The sequence below is a fragment of the Leuciscus leuciscus genome (genome assembly GCF_965113295.1).
Source record: "Leuciscus leuciscus genome assembly, chromosome: 3".
NCBI lineage: Eukaryota > Metazoa > Chordata > Actinopteri > Cypriniformes > Leuciscidae > Leuciscus > Leuciscus leuciscus.
In genome coordinates this window covers 56,536,782-56,558,770 of record NC_138727.1, presented here as the reverse complement: position 1 = coordinate 56,558,770, position 21,989 = coordinate 56,536,782, and the positions used below count along the sequence as shown (strand labels likewise).

At 36.9% G+C, this 21,989-nt stretch overlaps 2 protein-coding genes across 2 annotated transcripts in view; one reads left to right on the top strand and one right to left on the bottom strand.

Moving 5' to 3' along the window:
* Window positions 1-259: 259 nt before the first annotated feature.
* Window positions 260-15,277, bottom strand: LOC309493866 (uncharacterized protein). The gene is made up of 3 exons (XM_082163141.1): window positions 15,158-15,277; window positions 12,432-12,725; window positions 260-489 (listed from the first exon to the last, which is right to left on the bottom strand). Exons 1-3 carry the CDS (start codon window positions 15,264-15,266, stop codon window positions 386-388), a joined length of 507 nt encoding a protein of 168 aa, XP_082019267.1. The 5' UTR covers window positions 15,267-15,277; the 3' UTR covers window positions 260-385.
* A 5,251-nt stretch (window positions 15,278-20,528) lies between these two features.
* The window catches only part of LOC309493870 (uncharacterized protein), a 113,446-nt gene continuing 111,985 nt past the window's right edge, over window positions 20,529-21,989 (top strand). The window contains exon 1 of the mRNA XM_082163145.1: window positions 20,529-20,743. Within this exon, the coding sequence (XP_082019271.1) occupies window positions 20,680-20,743 (64 nt within the window). The 5' untranslated portion in view covers window positions 20,529-20,679. The remainder of the gene's footprint in view (window positions 20,744-21,989) is intronic.

The window sequence follows — 21,989 nt, the reverse complement described above, 5'->3', positions numbered from 1 at the left end:
GACTGTGGAATTGCCGGAAGTACAACACTCCAACACCATCGAGTGCTCCTCTAGAAAGACTTTTCAGTTTATGGTATCTTGTGCTGACCCCAAAGAGAAACATACTTTCCAGCAAGCGATTTGAGAAACTTCTTTTGATGAGATACAACCTTTATTTTACTGACAAGTAATGTTGTGAGGTGAGAGATAGAGGACCAAAAAGCGAGATTCACAATTATTCAGTCTTTAATGAAAATGAGAAGCGAATCACTGAATCAATAAGGAACATAAATCTTCTCAGGATTCTCAGGTAACAGTCAAACAGAAAACTTCGCTCGTAGAAATAGAACAAAAACTGCAGATAGCAAATAACTTGTAACTGGAACTCTTGATGCGCAGCAATGCGTTAGGCGAAGTAGAGGTCCCAGTGGAGACTGCAGAGTGAGGCGAAGCCTGCCAAGAGATAGGGTACCGTAGCCTGGATACAGCGTCTGGCCAGGAACACAGCGTCTGAATTGGCAGGGCAGAGTTCAGTGAGCGAGTAAGAGAAAGGATAAATATACCGGCTTGAGGAGAGGCTTCCACATGAACTACACAGGACAGGACAAGACTCGACTCGACTCGACAAGAGAGGTAAGAGAAGCGTTATCTGCATTGATAGCTTGGAAGAAACTGACAAAGAGGCAAAGAAAGAGAGGGTTAGAAATAGCAGGAAGCATCAGGGGGAAAGGAGAAACAGGTGAGACGATAGAGCAGAAATTAACCCCCTGAGGTCGGCTGTATCGCCGGCGATACCAGCTCGCTTTTTTTTTATCAGTGTAAAAGAAACTCATAAATACTCTGTTGACTTTGATTTTCCATAGGAGTTTCATACATCAATCGATTCTGTTAAATGTGTATTATTTTTGTGTATACTCACAATAAAAACAAAGTGTTGTGCTTTTTGCCAAATAAAGAAAAATAAACACGAAGCGAGTTCTGCCTTCTCTCTGCCAGTGAAGTCCATTCTGAAACGCGTCCGAAAATGAACAATAACTCAGCGAATACTCAGTCAAACAGGCATACAGACACACAGGCATGAAGCTTGAATTCTCTTCTTTTAAATGAAGTAATTTATATAAAAAACAAATATTCTCATCTTGTGAAATCTGTATTAAAAGAGAGCGATTCCAGTCGAGCTCATCTCAGCTCATTACGTTTTAATCGGCCCCGCCCACGGAGAGCGCGCGCTATTCAAACGCAAATGACTGAGGCGATCCATGCAAACTGTGAACGCCCACATATCAGCTCGAGAAAACACATCAAGTTTATTCAGATAAGTGTACTTGTCTACACTGTCTCGCAGCGCTGTGAGGAATAATACTAATGGAAAACGTACCTCAGAAGTGCTGGTATTTCGAGGAGCAACGGATGGAATACTGTAGTAAGTTTTTTTTCATTCTCAAGTAAATCGCGTTTCTGTGTGAATGAATGAACGGCAGAGATGCGCTGTTTACCACAACTCGCAAAAAGATGGTTTAAATTTGAATTGCGTTTCTGTGTGTGAATGAATGATCTGCTTTTAGCAAACTATTTTGCTATACTGAGTAAAAATCGACTGAAATATGTTGAAATAAAATGTATTTGTATAAGCAACGTATTCAACTGCAAATTAACATTTATATTCCTTATAATAAAAACGAAAGACCTATGTTACAGACAAATGAAAGACAACATTACGTTGATTAGTTTTGGATAGATTACACATTTTTACTGTAAAATATCTGCCACCTCAAATAAGCTTTTGTTTGCCAATTTTTGCTAATATGTTAAATATAGTATGTTTTGTCAATGTAGGCTATAGTCGAAGTAATGAATCCTTAACTTTGAAATATGTATGATAAAATGTATACTTTAGTTTTTACAAAGAAAGATTACACTTCAATTGTTGTTGTAATTGTAACCTTTTTAATAAAAAATATATATTTACAAGGTAGATGTAAACAAATTTTAAAAGGTAAATATAAGCCTTTTCTTTAAATAATTTTTATTGTGTTTTATTATTGACAAATTTGGGGAGAGGATACATATTCCAAAACTGAAAATACAGTATGAGAATTAACTGCACAATTACTAGACATGTTTTCCTTGGATATTATACAATTTGCAAGCAAAATTTGTAAAAAAAAAAAAAAATTGACCTGTGAACCAATTTGGTAGAATATATATATATATATATATATATATATATATATATATATATATATATATATATATATATTTCTCTATATATATATAGAAATATATATATAATATTTTTCTTTATTTGGCGAAAAGCTCAACACTTTGTTTTTATTATGAGTATACACAATATATATATATATTGCTCTTGCATTCTTTCTTGTGGCTATAGGTGACACGCGAATGGCTCATTAACCCCCTGAGGTCTACGGTATCGCCGGCGATACCAGCTCGCTTTTTTTTTATCAGTGTAAAATAAACTCATAAATACTCTGTTGACTTTGATTTTTCATAGGAGTTTCGTACATCAATCGATTCTGTTAAATGTGTATTATTTTTGTGTATACTCATAATAAAAACAAAGTGTTGAGCTTTTCGCCAAATAAAGAAAAATAAACACGAAGCGAGTTCTGCCTTCTCTCTGTCAGTGTAGTCCATTCTGAAACGCGTCCGAAAATGAACAATAACTCACCGAATACTTCGAGACACCCCTCGCTGCAGACTGTAGCGCGGTTACGTCACGTATGTACGTCACGTATGTGTTACCACGCATGCGCGAAGTCTGTTTATCATTCACACGTGCGCACGCGCAGTTTTTTTCAATCACTTCTGGCGATGGATTCGATGGCAGTAAGTCAATAACATAGCCAATAAGCAATTATGCTTTTAGACATTGTTACAAAAAGTAAGTTGTACTTTTTGCTCTTTGCACTTGGAAACAGAACCCACATTTTCTGGCATTGTAGTCATGTGAAAAAATGGTATGAGGTGTTTATGTTTATTAAGGAAAATGTATTCTTTAATTTTGTTTTGCATTTTGAAAATGTAATTTTTGGATATTTAAAGTATGATAACAGAGTGATTAAGGAGGCTTTGGTATATACATGCATTTTACATAGATATATATATTTTATATTTGTGTTTTCTTTGCTACCCTGGCTCTAAAATGTATGTAAAATGTTTTGTTGTTTAAAGCTATAAAAAAATAAATAAATAAATGCTGTTTTAACAATTGTGCTTTTGTGTTAATGGCTTTTAATTGTAAGAGATGCCATAGAGCGCGTCATAAATGTTTTATATTTAAAAATGTCTTATGATAGGCCTATATGTTAGCATTCAAGATGACAGTGTTTCAGCAAATCTTAAAATATGTAAAAGTCTTCGCCTTTAAACAAATTAAGGCTTGAAAGATGTCTTCAAATAGAGCAGAAAGACTTAAATGAATTAAGTAATGTAGTTGATTGTTGCATGCATTGCAAAAGAAATGTTGTTCCTCAGTATCAGATTGTATGTACTGTAAGTTATGTTAAATACATTTGTGGTAAAAGAATTAAAAAGTAATGGAGTTAAACATTGTATTTTGCTTTCACTGACATGCAAGATTTTCAGGGATGTTGACAGCAAGGCCAAATTCAGAGAAGAGGCCCACTTTGTATGGCTGGACAGTAAGTTCTTTAAATCTAAGTTGTGAGTACTGTAAAAGGTACTTGAGAAAGTCTGTCTTTCCGTCCATCTATTTATATCTGTCTGTCTGTGCAATCTGTCTGTTCTTCCTATCTATCTATCTATCTATCTATCTATCTATCTATCTATCTATCTATCTATCTATCTATCTATCTATCTATCTATCTATCTATCTATCTGACTGTCTGTCATGTCTATCTGTCTGTCTGTCTGTTCCTGGTAGACTGTATTGCCTTCAAAACTTTCAGCTTGAAAACTACTTTGAACTTCAAACTTCAAGCTTTTAAAACTATTTCAAACTTTCAGACTAGGCTTTCTCAAGCCAACCTAAAGTTTACCTTTCTTGACAAAATTTTTATTTTAAACTAGTTTATGTTGTTCATAAACAAAGTAAGTCTCTTAGGTACTTTACAGACAAAGCCAATAACACTCAAACATATTTTGTCTAACATCTTCCTACAATATGTATAAAATAATTAAGAAAGAAATTCCTTGTATGACTCAGTACTATGTTAATGCCTTTCTTCAAAATGATTCAATATTGTTTGTTCTGTATTTTATACAAATTAGGTGTTGTGAACTGGAGTGCATTTTCCAGACAATAATATTGGCAAGATAGGCAAGAGTTCCTGGTGCCCTGCTCGCTGACTCTGTGCTTGCACTGCACTGAAGTATACAAGGACTGCCCACCTGGGTCTGTAGGTGATGGCAGAAGGAGTCCTGCATGGATTTTATTCTGATAAGGAGGTTGAGGGCTGTTGCTCAGTTGATTGTTTTTTCAATGATGGAAGGGAATTTCAAGCTGAGTAGATTTGAAGTGTGTGTCTGTCTGTTGATGTACAGATATGTATGTGATTATCTGTATGTGTACATATTTCTTTTATACAATTATCATCTTTGTTTTGAAATAAAATGTATCAGTGTTATTAGTTTGTTTTTTTGCGTTGGCATGCATAAAATGGGATACAGAGATTAACAATGTACTGTATGTAGTTGGTTTAACTTCATTCAAACTACTTTATTGGAGTAAATGTTTTATAATAATCTATATAATGCACAAAAATAAACAATTATTAACTATTACAGAGTAATGATTAAAATAAGAAATATATAAGGTGCCATTAATGTTTACAGTAATTTTGTAATTTACACAGTGAAGTGCAACAGAATGTGAAAAATACTACACAGATATTACACAATATATACTCTGAAATTCCTTATAAGTTTACCTTAGATCAGGCATAGTTAAAACTATGTACTCCTTTTTGCTGCTTTCATTATTACTTTAGAGTTTTTTTAATACATTAACATTTTTGAAAAATATTATGTCAAATGTTTTTTTTTTTTATATTGAAAACATTATATAAACAGTCACAATGTACAACAAATAAACAAAAAGAAAGACGGGTATAACTAATCAGAAAAAAAAGTACATATCAAAGGAAAATAATAAAAGATTTACATATTTCAATTGTTTTTAAAGCCTTCTTGTTACACGAGTCAGAGATTGTCCCAAAGTAATGTTGTACTTCAGTAATCAAAACATAGAAAAGTGGTTTCTGACCTGAAAATTTACATTTATGTATATAAAATTTGGTTAACAAAAAAAGAAGATTAATTAAGAATATTTAGTTTTTGTGTAATTGCTAATTTTTCCAATTAACAATTCCAAACAAAACATTTTCCTAAAGTAGAGAAAAATCCTTATCAATATTATCAATAACAAAACGGGAAAAGTCTTTCCACAACAATTTAGAATAATGGCAAAGCCAAAGCAAATGGACTAATAGTCTCTGGGTGCTGTCCACAAAAAGAACAGTTTGCATTAACATCTATTCTTTAAGAAAGTATTAACGGGATATACGCGCATATTATGTCAAATTTGCGCATGCGTTTTAAAGACGCGTGACGTCACCGCGTAACGCGCATGCGCGGTCACCGCGATATGGCGCATGCGTGGTAACACATAGGTGTGACGTACATACGTGACGTCGATACGTGACGTCACCGCGCTACAGTCCGCAGCGAGGAGTACTTGAATACTTCTCACACAGACACGTGAGATATGTCTTTATGAATCTTGAAATCTCTTCTTTTAAATGAAGTAATTTATATAAAAAACAAATGTTTTCAACTCATGTAATCCGTTTGAAAGCAAGGAGAGGTACCGTTTTTCCTTCTGCCTCATTATCTCTATAATGAGTTGAGGCCGCCCCACCCCCGGCGCTATTCAAATGGTAAATAGTTTAGGTGATCTAGTATGCATCGCATACGCCCCCCCCCGATCAATGCCATAAAAACACAGTTTCTTCATCAGACTTACTGATAGTTCATCGCGTTTTGAGTATGGCACGCTTCTCCAGTAAAGACGCCCTTCAGATGATTCTGGACAGCGAGGAAGTTGTTCCCTCAGAGGAAGATTGTAACTCAGGCTACGAACGGCAGCATTTTGAAGAGCGAATTCCGCCGAGGACACAATTTCGGAGTAAGTTTTACTTAAAAGTCTTTTGTCTTTTATTTTTCGTGTTCGCATTTATGAGGAAAAAACAATATTACGTGACAGTTCTCCATTATGGACGCGAGCGCTCTGAAAGCCACTAAAAGACTTTCAAACTTTCACAGAGACCTCAAAACAGAAACTACAAATCCTTTCTTTAAAACGAATTTCGTTTTGTATCAATTGTATCTTAATTTTAATAATTTTTTCATTAACAAATTTCCTGGATTTAAAGTAAATATAGGCTAGCAATCACAACATAAGGTGCTTGAACTGGAGATCATCATTAACCAGATCGTAGCCTACTCGCCTCACATGTCTAAAAAATTTGAAATATATTTACAGAAAGCTGGTTCTAAACAAAACCATCCAAAACAAAAAACTATGTAGCCTAATAAATGTGCATTTCTCCGGTGCGTTCACTAGCCTACTGCGAAGATCGCGAGTCAATAGCCTATCGTCAACTTCATCTTTGCCAGAAGTTAAATTTAAATTGCGTGTGTGAATGAATGATGATGTTTTAGCAAACTGTATTGCTATACTGAGGAAAGGAAAATTCGACTGAAATATGTTGAAATAAAATGTAGGCTATTTGTATAAGCAACGTATTAAACTGCAAATTAACAATATGCCCTAATATTTCATGAAAACAACGTTACATTCAGGCGAAATATGAAAGACAACATCTTGTTGACTAGATTTGGGTACAGTTTTTGTAAATTTTGTAAATTGTAATTATTGTTGTAATTGTAACCTTTTTAATAAAATAGCAAAACATATTTACAAGATAGATGTAAGCAAAATCTTAAATGGTCAATATAAGTCTTCTTCTAAATATATCTTTTGTCCTTGCATTCATTCTTGGCTCAGTCAGTGTCACACCTGAATGAATGGCTCATCATTATGCAGAGTGGGTGGGACATTGTATTCTAAGGTGTAAACCACTCCTCGTTCACGCCCCCCTCGCATATTGGCTTTCCAAGCAAAACCTGTTTTACATCAATTTAAATCAATGTATGGTTTTATGTGAACGATAAAGCAAGACTATTTTCACATAATTTTGAAGAAAAAACTCTAGGCGAGGACATCCATTAGTCAAAAGTCTTATTGACACATATTTACTATGTGTTTTGTGGCCTTATTTCAGAAATTTTAGTTTTTAGTTTTTTCAATAACCACGCATAAACATTATTCTCTCAAAAATGAAAACATGTACATACACATGGCTCACATATTATGGTAGCCCTGTTTGTGCTATATAGAGTGAATTTACACCTTTGCCATTAATATGTTTATATGCAACTGAAAAAAGCACAAATGTCAGGGCATGTCAGAACATCTCAAGGGCCCCAAAAACAGCCCAGACCCCAGAGGGTTAACCTCGCGCACAAGCAGATCCGTTTGCGCTGTTTGCTTCAATGTAATTGAATTCCCTCGTGTAAATAGCGAATCCACCATGGTGCGAGCGCAACTGGCATTTAAAGGGAATGGGGGATGAGACTCTGGTTGGTTTATTTCATGTTATGCCCAAAACACCCATTACTCATTAAGAGAATAAAGACAACCCTTTTAGACCATGAGCCAGTACCACCGACCAAAAATCCCGCCCATTAAATCCGACTGACAATTATGTATGGGCATCATATTATGACACCAAACAAAGGATTTCAACATGTCTTCTCAGAAGCGAATGAAAAAGAGAAATTTCTCAGATGCAGAAATTGAAGTTTTATTATCAGAAGTTCATTCAAAACGGCACATTTTATTTTCAAGCGTACATAGTGGCGTATCAGGTCCTAAAAAAAAGGAAGCTTGGCAGCATATTACAGATGCAGTTAATGGAGTTTCATCTGTTAATCGAACAGTCCCAGAAGTGAATAGAAAATGGTTCGACATGAAGCTTGACTGCAACACTTGTGACTTGCGGACTTGAGTTCCATTTGCAGATGCTATACTGGCTCTCATAATAAAACTAAAAAGAAAAACCGTATGTAATTACTATATATAATATTTTTTCAAAATGCTGTGTAAATATGTACCCGATTAAGGTGAATTAAAATGCAGCCTTATTAATGAGCAAAACGTTCGGATGTTAAACGCACTATTTACGCATGGCTGGAGCAGGTGTAGATTTCTTTCATACCAACTAACATTTGGAAAATAAGAACAATTTAATGAATCCGAAAATTTACGGCAGAACCACTTTACACATGATTTACACAAAAATTCGTTCTGCTCGTGTTTCATGAATGAGACCCATTGTTGATACGCTGGAGCATAATGGCGTCTAAGCGATTGTGGTGTTCTGTTCTTGGGTGTAATAAGGAACACATTATTTTGATATTCCTAAATCCGAACCGCTGAAGACGCAGTGGCTGAGTTTGTTTTCGAAGGGAATATTCCCCACGATCAACGTCAATGCTGTCATGTTTGCGCGAATCCTTTCACACACCAGACTGCTTTACAAACGAGGGTCAGTATAAAGCTGGTTTTGCTAAGAAGCTGCTCCTGAAAAAAGGATCGGTACCAACTATTCGTGATCCTGCTGCACCTCCAGAAGAAGAAGTGAGTGTAACGTTTTATTAACCTTTATATTAATCTTTGCAAATCGCTTGCTGTACGCTTCACGATGAATGTGGCTAAGGTTTACACTCAGGGTACATTACGGCATGTTTTCTATGTACGACGTTCTCAATATAATTCATAATCCCAAGTTTATAATGAACAACGCGTTATGGTTATTGTGTTATTGTGTTACAAACAGTGTACGCACAGAACAGAGGGGCGGGGTGAGCAAAGCTCATTATCATTTAAAGACACATGCACTTAAACGGCGTGCTGAAAACAGAGTTGTTTTGGACCAGGTACAATGAGTGTTTTCTTACAATACTAATGAGAATTCTTAATTAAAGTATATTACAAACTTTTAATTTAGACCCTAAAGAATCATATTAGCTTGTACAAATGCATTATATGACCCCTTTAATGAAAGAAAACCAAATATTTGGACCAGATGTGTGAAAATATTGGAAATATATGGAAAAAAGACACTCTGAACCCCAAAGTGGAAAGCCCCCCCAAAAAAAGTGTTAGGTTTTGCCCTTCTCTCCCCTACTTTTATGAGGAACCTTCTTAAAGGTGCATTGCGCAACATTTCATGTTAAAAATACCCATTTTTCTAACCCATACATGTTTAAACAATTGCCTGATGGGCTGAATGAGCCCTTCTCTGATCACTGCGATTGCCTCTATAATCCTGTACAGTAAAATAAATAAGAGGGATTCGGGACGGAATTTGAGACTGGGCGTGACGTCATGCGCGTTCACGCTCACCTGGCTATGTCTGGTAGGTTTGTGTATTCGCCGCCATTCTCCGTATCAGCGAAGACAACTCGAGCGACAAAACTTTAGTCAACTTTCGACAAAAGTAGAAGATGGATTCAAAGAGACCGGCTTGTAGTTCATTCCAAACCCCAACGCAAACTCCACGTAAGACAAAGAAAAGAAAACTTTTGTCTAGTGCCACCAAAAGGGCCAAATTGGAGTCAGACAGGCGTCGGAATAAGACGAGAGTCAACATCGGGAAGGCTTTCAACAAATGGAGAGATCTCCGGTCTGCTCTAGGGCTCAAACGGGATCCTCAGTTGGCTTTTAGTTGGCTAAATGTATTTTTGCTAGGTATTGTGTTGTATTATTGGGTGAAGTGCGATACGGGGCGAATCCAATGTAAAATGCTAGAGTTATCAGCTGGGGAGCACGCGGTTCGCGCGCAAATCGTTCATGTGTGTATGTAACGGTAGGGTGATTAAATGTATACGGTTGAATTTATATAAATTGCCCTGTTTAGTTAAAGGTCGATGTATGATCTGTGTTGTCACATGTGTTTTATGTGAGATTGGGGCTTGTGAATATAGAGAGTGTCGCTGTTTTAGGATGCGCACTACTTTAAGTGCACTCATTTATTCATGGTGAACTTGGGATGCGTTGATTTAAAGGGGAAGTACATACGAGCTCATGCACTTGTGTATAACATTATATAAATAAGAGAGCTCATGCATTGTTGAGTGTAATAATTGTTCATTTATTGCCACAATTCATTCTAAGTAAAAACTCTGGATATGAAGCATCTCGTCTGACTGTTTATTGATAAACGTGCTCCCTTACAGGCAGAGCCGGATTAACGCAAAGGCAAACTAGGCACGTGCCTAGGGCCCGATTGGCGGGATGGGGCCCAGACAGAGGGACAAAAAAAAAAAAAAAAAAAAAAATTTCAAATGTCCTATCTACAATTTATTTCAATATTTATTAATTAACTAAAAATAGTGACGATGTTTATCTTAACCATAGACTGTAACATTACTGCAGTTAAACCAATTAATGTGTCCGTTACAAAGCGGGTGCCGGCTTCTGAAAGTATGTGTAACGAACGCATCCATCAGGTGCTGCGAGGCAAAAGCCTAATAAGCACACAAAGAAGCACAGCTCATAATGCAGGTGTGTGAGTTGTCGTCATCTATTTTGGAGTGATTGCAATGTATTCTAAATATAAACTTGTACTGTAGATCAGCGTCATTTCTGGAAAAATCATTCACCGCTTTATTACGAGTTTAAAAGAGCGCGAGCGTCATTAACGTGCCCAGACGCGACGCTTTGAATTTGCGCGTAGCCTACAATGAATAAAAAAGCCAACACACTACAACATTTTTAAATGTTTCAAATAAAGGATCTCATATCTATGGGTCTATCTTCTAAATTCTGCTGATGATTAGATTATACCCTGACATTACGCCAATAATATCAGTTTATATATTTTTTTCTGCTCAGTAGCGATCGTGTCTTTCTCTTCCACTTGATTTGTGTATAGCATATTTAAGGTAGCAATGCAATATAAAAGCACTTATGCTCATCTACTGAAGTGGGATTCTGGAACTGTGAATAAATTGAATAAAACAGCAAAATAACAACAACAACAATAACATCTTCATTAAACAAAAAAGAGATTACCTAAAGTTTGATTAATATGTAGGCCTACACACAGTACCGGTAAAAGTCTGGACCCATTACTATTTTTAATGTTTTTTGAAAGAAGTTTATTATTATGCTCTACAAGCCTGCATTTATTTGATCAAAAATACAGAAAAAACAGGAATATTCAGCAAGGATGTGTTAAATATATAAAAAGTGATAGTGAAGACTTTTTTAAAACAACTTTTTAATAATCAAAAATCCTGAAAAAAAGTATCACAGGTTATAAAATAAATATTAAAGGAGAAGTTCACTTTTAAAATGAAAATTCTGTCATCATATACTCACCCTCATGTTGTTTCAAACCTGTATGAATTTCTTTCTTCTGCTGAACACAAAGGAAGATATTTAAAAGAATGTCAGTAACCAGACAGTTTTTGGGTCCCATTGACTTCCATAGTATATTTTTTTTCCTACTATGGAAGTCAATGGGACCCAAAAACTGTCTGGTTACTGACATTCTTTTAAATATCTTCCTTTATGTTCAGCAGAAGAAAGAAATTCATACAGGTTTGAAACAACATGAGGGTGAGTATATGATGACAGAATTTTCATTTTAAAAGTGAACTTCTCCTTTAAGCACCATTTCTAACATTTGATAATAAATCAGAATATTATAAAGTTTTCTGAAGGATCACGTGACACTAAATTCAGCTTTGCATCACAGAAATATAAAGTATAGTAAAATAGAAAACCATTATTTTAAATTTTAATAATATTTCACTATATTATTTTTCTGTATTTTTGATCAAATAAATCCAGGCTTGATGAGCATAAGAGACTTCTTTCAAAACATTAAAAATAGTAATGTGTCCAAACTTATGTACTGTGTAAGTAAAAATATACTGCTTTTAAAATTAAATGTTGTATAAATAAAAAGGTTAGGAATCATATTTGTTTCAAGTGTTTTTTTATTGGGGGTGGGGGGCCTCCAACATGAATTTTGCCTAGGGCCTCCTAATGTCTAGAGCCGGCCCTGCTTACAGGAGTGCTACATAAAAAGTTTATCAGTTGCTCGTGCAAGCGTGCGTGTGCGTGTGGTCCATGAGCGTGCACACCTCTGGTTGCAGTTTCGCTTGTCACCAGAGGGGGCATAGTTCTGCAAAAACTCAGAGACTTGCGCATTGCACCTTTAATATAATGCCATACTAAGTCAAAATTATGAAAAACGTTCTTTCAGAATCATATTACTCATTACATTTTACTCAGCTGTGGCAGAAACAGGCTTTCATAGATTCGTACTGACCTTGTTTAGATGTTTCTTTCTTCAGTTCTTCACTCAAATCCATGACTTTGCTTTCTAACTCCAGTTTCTTCTGACTCAAAGAGTTGAAGTTGTTCTTCAGTTGGTCTTTTTCAGTCATTAGATCAGTGTAATTGTCCTGTAAGCTGTTGATAGTGTGATTGAACTCTTCAACTGTGTTCTTTAACAGGTCTCTCTCTGCTGTGATGGTGATGTGCTGCAGTGTGATGAGGACCAGCAGAAGAACACAAATGAGCCCGAGACACACTGTCATCACCACCAAACACCTGCTTCCTCCTGACAAACGGAGACAAAACACACAGATATCAGTGAATACCAAGCGTGCTGCACAAGCCCTGAAAAGTGAAGCCAAAACGTCTTGATCGCCCCCCGGTGACTGGTCCTAGTATAGGTCATAAGCCCCAACCTCCCCGTGTTATTCAACTGGACGTGAGACCAACTAAACAATTTAATTACACTTCGAATATCTTTTTTCCAAAGGTGGTTTCTTTCATTTGCTGTCGTTTTTATCACGCTGATGTAAGTTCAAGTGTCTGTTTAAAAAAAAAGTTGTTTTTTAGTTAGTTACGTGATGCGGTGGTGTAACTAGGGATGGCTGACGCGAAACAGTCGTTCCGAAGCTTTGCGAGATCCCGAAGCGCAGATGTTTCGAAACACTGATCCGAAGCGTGATTCAAAACACCCATGTCACGTGACTATGGCCAAACGAAGACTCGAAGTGTTTCACTAAAAGTGTTTCATCAGGTGTGGTCCGCCGAATCAGCGTTTGATTGACAGGGTCGGGAACAGACCACACAATCGCACATCTGTATAAAAGTGAAATCAACGCATATTGACCTCGTGGGTTTTTGTGAGAGGAGTTTGATTTTGAGATAGCGGATTTTTGGTGATATAGTGACATAGTGCGATTTGATTAGTTATAGGCTATTTAGGCTTACATTTAAATTTACACAACACATTGACTGATAGGCTAGAGACAGAGTATACAGTGACACATTAATAGATACATAGATATAAATATATATAGCAAGCTAGATTAATAGATAGATACATATATAGATAGATTATAGATACATATAGGCTATAAATACATAGATAGATTATAGATAGATACATATATAGATACATAGATAGATTATATCTAGATACATAGATAGATTATAGATATAATCTAGATACATAGATAGATTCATATAGATAGATACATAGATAGATAGATAGATAGATAGATAGATAGATAGATAGATAGATAGATAGATAGATAGATAGATAGATAGATAGATAGATAAAATGGAGGCTCCCCAGAAGAGATGCCGTACATCTGTGGTGTGGGAGCATTTCCGTTTAGAAACCCCAAATAAAGTGAGATGTGTGTATTGTGATCGGCAGCTAGCCTACTGCAACAATACATCATCCATGATGCGCCATTTGAGGAGAATTTGAAATTTGCGTATTTGCCCAGAACTCATGATCCACTAACTTACTGGAAAGAGAGAGCAGTAATCTTTCCTCATTTGTATGTCCTAGCTAAAAAATATCTTTGCATGCCAGCAACAAGTGCCCCTTGTAAGAGGATTTTTTCAAAGGCTGGAGAAATTATCTGTAAAAAAAGAAGTAGGCTAAGTCCTTCCACAGCAGAGAAATTAATATTTTTTAATAAAAATCTCTAAAAAAGTGAGACATTGTGGCTTGATTTCTTTTATTAATATTCATTTTGCAGGACCAAAATAACATTATGCACAGTGAGGAGCCTATAGGTTACAAGCTTCACATATTAGAAAAATACAATAATAAAAAAACAACAAATTTTTTTAATGGCTCGTCAAGGTTGTTTCAGATCAACACCTGCAAGTGACCACTAGGTGTCACCGTTGAGACGGGTGTCGGATTGATTCGAAGCCTCGAAACAATATGAACCATTTGGTTCAACTGTTTCATTGCTTCACGAAGCCTCGATCTGCCCACCACTAGGTGTAACGTCATGATTGACAGCTGTGATTGACAGGTTCTCTGAGCGAAGTAGTCACTGAAGCACCAACGGACATTTTTTTGGGATCTTCGGAGGACTGAGGAGATTGTATTTACTTTATTTTAACAAGCCTTTTGTCGTACTGCAATCAATTTGAAAAAAGTGTGCAGAATGCACTCTCCCTGAGTGCATTCTGCGAGACTGAGGGCGGAGCGTTGATTTCGCGGCTTTACTTCCTGCTCACTACTGCGCAGGTCTGGTCCCGAGATCGCTACTGCGCAGACTCAAGTTCCAATATGTCAGCGCCATGTCGGGACACTGGCGGCTTCAGTTCTCATCAATGGAAGAGAGCGAAGGGGCGTCGTCCATCTTTTTTTACAGTCTATGGTGAATACCCTTCATATTATTAGAAAATATGTTTCAAATCAACCTTTTAGGTAATCTACCCTTGTCTTTAGATAATGCTTTAGATAGAGGTTTTACAGTATATTATTTTATAAGACAAACATTACCAAATGATCAAATATCCAAAGAATGTTGAAAAAGTAAAATAAATATTTTTATATTTAAATAATTTAATTAAATAATATGTTAAATATAAAATCAGAAACACTAACACATGTTCTTAGAAAAGTATTTGCAATGGTATATAACAGTTCTCATTTCCTCAAACTTTAGTGACACCATTAACTACATCATCTGCGACATCATCTCTGCTTTAAAGTAGTTTTCTGCTTACTGTGCATTTTATCTTTTCCTTCATCCTGGCTGTGATTCTGTGTTCGAGGTCCGAATGTGTCCTCAATATCTCTGCGTTCAACATTTTCATAAATGTCCTCTGAATCCATTATTCGCTGTGTCTGACAGTACGTCTTCACAGATAAGGTGTGGTCCTGAATGATAAGTGTCACAGAATGATAAGTGTTTTTAAAATAGTGCTAACCCTAAACAGGAAGTGATTTCATTTCACACTGGCCTTCAACAAGAATAAAGACTTGAAAGTCCAAATTTAAAAAAAACTCCCTGCAGACTCATACTACTGTGTTTGTGTATTGTACATTCAACCACGTTATAAGCTTCAAAAGCCAACAAGAAGAATATGTGAACACTCAAATAAACTCAAACACCATTAAACAGGCCAAACTGGACCTTTGTATTGATGATGAAAGTGCCTGAATCTGATGTTTCTGTTCCTCTCTGATCACTTCAGTCTGATAAACCTGCTCTCTGCTGCCCCTGCTGGACTGGAGCAAATATAGCCATAGACCAATAAACACCCAGCTAACAGAATTTTGTTATAAGAACGTTCTCCAAATATTCAGTGTTGGTTCTGGGAACGTGAAAAATGTTTTCCAGTTTTCTTGACGTTAGAGGAACGTGTTTTAAAAGGTATAATGTTCCTCAAACGTTCTTTCAACTTAATTTTGAACACTATAAAAACATTATAGGAACGTTGATTTGTAACATTTCAAGAACATACAAATGTTTCCTGAATGTTACTAGAATGTTATGTAAAGGTTTGTATGATGTTCCTGAAACATTCTTTCAATCATTCAAACACCTGCTGTGAGCAAACACTGAAAGAAAGAGTAATAAGAACACAGACTACAACTTTATTCAGACACAGCCTTAGATGAACTGAAGATCAAAGACATTAACTCTCTGAAGATCTGATTAAACAACTCCACAAACAGCATTACCAGCTTCACTTATTACTAACCAGACTGACTTTATTTCTGTCACACGTCTACAAAAGATCTTATTGAGAATTAACAGAGGTTTAAATGTTGATGTCTTATTGAAAATGTTTAGTTTGAGGTCACCATCATGGAGATCAGTGTTAGCACGTAGTAATCGGCCCTAGCTCGGCTGCCCCGCGGCGCCTGCGGCTCAGACTTGGCATCGGTGTGTGTTAACCGGGCTGAGTGTGGCCCTCAGCTCACACTGGCACATGCATTCCTGAACGTATCTGATAAATGTGCTATCTACTACGAATGTCGTGAACTTGTCCAAAACAAAATATCTGTGGTAAAACTTAAATTAAACTGTAATAATAATAATATAGTGTCGTTTTGCACAGCATTCTTTAATATTTATAACCATAGCAAAACGATTTTCTTTTGTAATGAAGCATGCAGATCATTATTTATATGTATTTTAAACATGTATGCACACTCAGGTGACATCATCCCTCGGCAGTGGGAGGGGTCTCATTGTACCTGTGGTGATCACCATGTTTTTGCAGTTTGTACGAAAAAAACAATGGATTATTTAGCAAGACATACAAAAATGGGATCATCTAAGAAAAAATGGGTAAGCATCGATGCGCTTTTATTTTCTAGTAAGGGACTAAGTTAACAGCATGCGTGAGACTGCATAGCTAACCACATACAGCTGCTAGCGCAACTTACTTGCATAGAAATTCTCCTACCACCTAAATCGCCTAAGTGATAGCATGTGCTCATTAATACCATACAAACAGTACAGTTATTTTAAAATTTGTTTTTAAAATTGTTCCAATCCAATGGCCATATGCAGATAATGTTGTCACTCATTGGTTTTTAAAAGCGTTTTTAAAAGTAACTGGGTAAATGCCATATTCAAATAGCCTAGCCTATAGCATTTAGCTGAGCTCGAACAATGCACGGCAAATTTCAAATCTTGCGTAATGAATGACGTATTTCCGTAGCCTATACTGATTGGACGACGGTCATTGAATGGACGATAAAGGTGTACACGCTAAGAGATTCAGTTTCACAAAAGTTTGACAACATTTCGACGTTGGATTTCAATCGCAAGGTAAGGTTTTTACTACTTGATATGCTGTTGGACTCGGACTCTTGTTATTTTAAAACATTCACAATGTTAAATTGTAACAGTGATTAGTAGGCTAACTTTATTTTAGATCAAGTTATTTTTAGAAACCAAACTAAACGAATTAGTTTAAAGTACACATGAATTCAAAATTGACCATATTTACTTTATTAGCGCAAATTTAAGATTTAACTGACTCTTTATCCTACCAAATACTAGATTAAAAAAAACAAGCTTCAAGTAAATTTTTGCTCATTTATTATTTTTGTATTTTGCAGCCCTGCTGACTGAAGTTTTTAAAGCACAAAAGGTCATCAAGCAACAACTTGTCATGGTTCTTAAAAATCTGCAAAAACAGAGCAGTGCTCAGTCGCAGAGTGATGAATTTCCAGACATCAGTTCATTCAACCTTCCTTTATCAGATTTATCTGATCTGGAAAGGCTTGAAAATCAAATAAAGGATCAGTCAGAACAAATTAAGAAGTTGGTAAGTTCAAGCACTTGCATTTTTCACACAATTTGTCTTGTTTTCAGTAATTTTAACCCAAGCGACCGTGTAAAAGTCACGAGAGCCCCCCGCAGATCGAGCAACACCACTCGCCGCCATGAATGAGCCAGAGCCTGAGGATAAGAGGGCAGAGCTTGCCATCGCCCCGGTAGTGGAGTCTCAGTGTGAATCTGACCAGGGGTGTGAGCCCGATACACCAGCGGTCGAGGGAATGAAACGTGAGGACTGGCTGATGGACAATGGAGACTTGTCGGTTCCCACCCGGTACCTGAATCCTTTTTGGACCATGAGAATTGTCTGGACAATATTCTGTCAGTTTGTTTGGAATAAGCACTGTTTTTGGACTGGGAGCATTTATTTTCATTAACCTGCATAGACTGTGTCATTGTGACTGTGGCTTTAGCAAGTCTCTTCTCTCCGCTTCCACAATGCTCAGCCAGTCCTCTAGCCCCATCGCTATTAGATGTCTGCAGCCCTGCGCCGTCTCTGGGGATGCCCTGCCAGGACCTATCGCCTTCAACCTCTTCGCTCCATCTCGACATGTCGGCTCCGCCCTGGCTTCTCCCACCTTCGGCTCCACCAGAGACCCCTATCCTACCGGCTCCCCCTTGGTCTATTGTCACACTGCCTTCGCCATGGACTTTCGGGCCGTCCACTACGCATCGACCCTCCACCCCTTCGGCTAGAGCGGGTTCCTCCCTCCCACCGGGTACGCCTCTGTCCTCGGTCACACGTCATCGCCCCAGTCCTCGGGTGCTCTGGCTCCACCTCCATCGCTCATCGCCTAGGCCTCCAGAACCTGCGACTCTGCTCAGCGCCATCGGCTCTCGATCTGAGCCTAGGGATCCATCAGCCTCGATGACATTGGTCGTTCCCCAGATATCGAAAGCCACCATTTTGGCTCCTCCCTCCTTCGACTCCGCCATGGGCTGTCGGCACTCAAGAAAGATAAATTACTGACATTTACAATGCACATTAGCTTATCTTTTATTGTTAATTGTAAAATTCGGTGCAAATTTCCCATGGCATCTGTCGTTGCTATGCAACCATGCACTGACAACGACAAAGAAGTTTTAGTAGCAAATGGATTTCCACCACCGAAAAACACTTGCTGTAGCTCTGCTACAAGATTTATTTACAGAGAAGAGAAAAAACCCTGTAGTGTTTGGGTGCACCCCCATCCTTCATGTTGACTGAGATTTCAATGCTGTTACGGAAAGGGTAAAGCTGATTGGTTGGTTCTTGTCACATGAAAACCGCTACTGGCCAACCACCATCGTCGCTACCACGGGATCGTCATCCTGCCATCACCATCCTTTAGTGTCGTTTGCCTCTCACCATCATCTCGTCCTCCTCCATAGTGAAAGTGGGGCATATGCCACCATTGTGTTCAGTTAGTTTCATTATCTAACTTCCGCCCTGTTCATTTGCATAACAACAGTGCCTGGTGGCTCGAGAACGCAAACCTTGAAATAGTTTCCAAGGTGCAAGCGTTGAATAATTGTGAAAAAAAAAAAGTTATCATCTCTGCGTAAACTTCAAAAACGCAAATCTGTGAAAATGTTGATGGTGTGCACATGCGTATTACGTGTTTAGTCTATAGGTATGCACATTTGAACATATATATATATATATATATATATATATATATATATATATATATATGTGTGTGTGCGCAGGCGTGTAGTCTTTCTTTACAAATTGACCTCAACAAATGACTTGTCTGGCCTTAAAAATGTTTAATACAAAAGTTTTTTTATCGCTTCCGCGTATACATGGGAACTGGAATTATTTTGACAACGTTTTATCTGTACAGAGGTAAAGTGAAGGGAAGGAGGCCTTCAAAGGGGAGAGACTAGTTGACACTTCAGGACTGCGTTGTCGTAGAGTCCAGGCGGACTGTGTGAACTCAGCATAAGTTTTGTTCACACCTCTCTCACCTACAGAGGAAACTGCATGGCCATATTTAGAGTTTCACTAGAAGTGACTCAATATGGTCACTGTGATAATGAAAAGCATAGAAGATCTCATATTATAAAACCTTTAGACATAAGGATGAAACTTCAATATTCTATTACTCTGTTAATTATTACTGAAAAGTTCTTAGTGTTTGTTTTATTACCAAATTGCTATTGATTAGTCAAGATTTATCAAATGCACAATCAATTATTTTCTTGGTTCTTTAGTATGCGGACATCATCAGTCTTTTAAACAATAAACAATTTAACTACTGTGTCAAAAGTTATGACACAATAGTTAAAAAGAGAAATTTGCTAAAATGAACCTAATTAAACTGTTGCTTGCACATACTGTAGCTCCTCTGGAAGCTTCCTCACTCCACGTTCCTTTCCTCCTCACAGTGCATTAAATATGCACATAAGTTTGAAAACATTATAATGACTTTCACTTGTTTAACTTTTATCACATTAGTCTAATGTTGTCTCTGATGTTGCGATGTTTAAACTTTGCCTCTGCTATCAGCGCTGGTTGAAGTGTCATCATATCCTGTGTTAAATATAACGTGTTGACCATATAAAAACCCAACGCTGGTTTTATTCAGTTCATTTGTCACTGGTCATGAGTGTTGGTGAAACGGGTAAGAGCATCATTTACTAATCGATCTTTAGATTCAAAAGTGCATGTGTTAATGCAGTCAGTCATTTGGTTGCTGTTGATCTGATGAGCTTCAACACCATTTGTAATTAAATGAAAACTGATGATTATTTCTATAGATTAAGCTCATATAACACATGATTCCTGACATGAGAAATATCTTCTGGTTATCTAATGATCAGTTCATTTACACACACTGATGTTGTGCATTAATAATCTTCAGATGTGCAAAGATCTTATTAACACTAAGAGCTGTTTAGGGTGATGAACATACACTGTTTATGAGCATATAAGTGATGTTTAATGCTGTATTATAGATATATGTTATGCTGATGTCGGTCAGAATGGCTCCTCCTCTTCCTCTGATCTTCTTTCTGCTCATGATTCACGGTGAGTCTCTCTTACATTTCAACTTCTTTCTTTTGAAACAGGAAGTTTGGGTGAGGCATGTCAATGGGCTTTTATATTTTATAACGATCCAGTAGTTTTTAGTTACGTCACAGTCTTGAACATGAATTGCTAATTTGCTACTTGCTAGTCAGTGTCAGGTGGTTCAGGGGAGGGACTTTCTCACTCATCAGAACATTTGATTGGACAAGCATCAGTGTATCGCCAGATCATGATTATTTTTGACTCATTTTCTCAGAAGACAATGTGGAGATATTGTTAAGGTTTGTGTGTCAAAGGACTTTGCTAGCAGAAGATCTCAGAGCTGATAGACATGAACTAAAAGTCATAAAACTCACATTTTAATATCAGTTTTTAAATCATCAGTGATTATAATGTCTTTGATTATTTGATAGTGCAGCATGACTTCCTTTGCTGTGGTTTCACACGAACTCTGTGAGTTTATTTCTGCATCATCCTCCATCAAAGCTGATGAAGTAATTCACACTGAGATCAATTTATTTTTATCTCTCAGTCAAAAGATCCTGAGAAGATTAGCTTAAAATATTTACGGTATAACAAAGCGCTGTTTTCAAGTAGAAAGAAACCCCATAATACAGTGGGTACGGAAAGTAATCAGACCTTACATTGTTTCACTCGTTGTTATATTGCAGCCATTTGCTAAAATCATTTAAGTTCTTTTTTTTTTTTCTCATTATTGTACACACAGCACCCCATATTGACAGAAAAACACAGAATTGTTGACATTTTTGCACATTTATTAAAAAAGAAAAACTGAAATATCACATGGTCCTAAGTATTCAGACCCTTTGCTCAGTATTTAGTAGAAGCACCCTTTTGATCTAATACAGCCATGAGTCTTTTTGGGAAAGATGCAACAAGTTTTTCACACCTGGATTTGGGTATCCTCTGCCATTCCTCCTTGCAGATCCTCTCCAGTTCTGTCAGGTTGGATGGTAAATGTTGGTGGACAGCCATTTTCAGGTCTCTCCAGAGATGCTCAATTGGGTTTAACCCTCTGGAGTCTGAGCGTTTTTTTGGGCCCTGGGGGTGTTCTGACATGCTCTGACATTTGTGCTTTTTTCAGTTGCTTATAAACATATTAATGGCAAAGGTGTAAATTCACTCTATATAGCACAAACAGGACTACAATAATATGTGAGCCACATGTATGTACATGTTTTCATTTTTGAGAGAATAATGTTTATGCGTGGTTATCGAAAAAACA

What these genes read in the sequence shown, in the direction of transcription:
- LOC309493866 (XM_082163141.1), bottom strand. Translation starts at nt 15,266, where the DNA reads ATGGATTCAGAGGACATTTATGAAAATGTTGAACGCAGAGATATTGAG. An exon ending in AGGAAAAGATAAAATGCACA is followed by an intron (nt 12,726 to 15,157) that starts GTAAGCAGAAAA and finishes TCCGTTTGTCAG; the next exon opens with GAGGAAGCAGGTGTTTGGTG. An exon ending in GAAAGAAACATCTAAACAAG is followed by an intron (nt 490 to 12,431) that starts GTCAGTACGAAT and finishes CTGCCAATTCAG; the next exon opens with ACGCTGTGTTCCTGGCCAGA.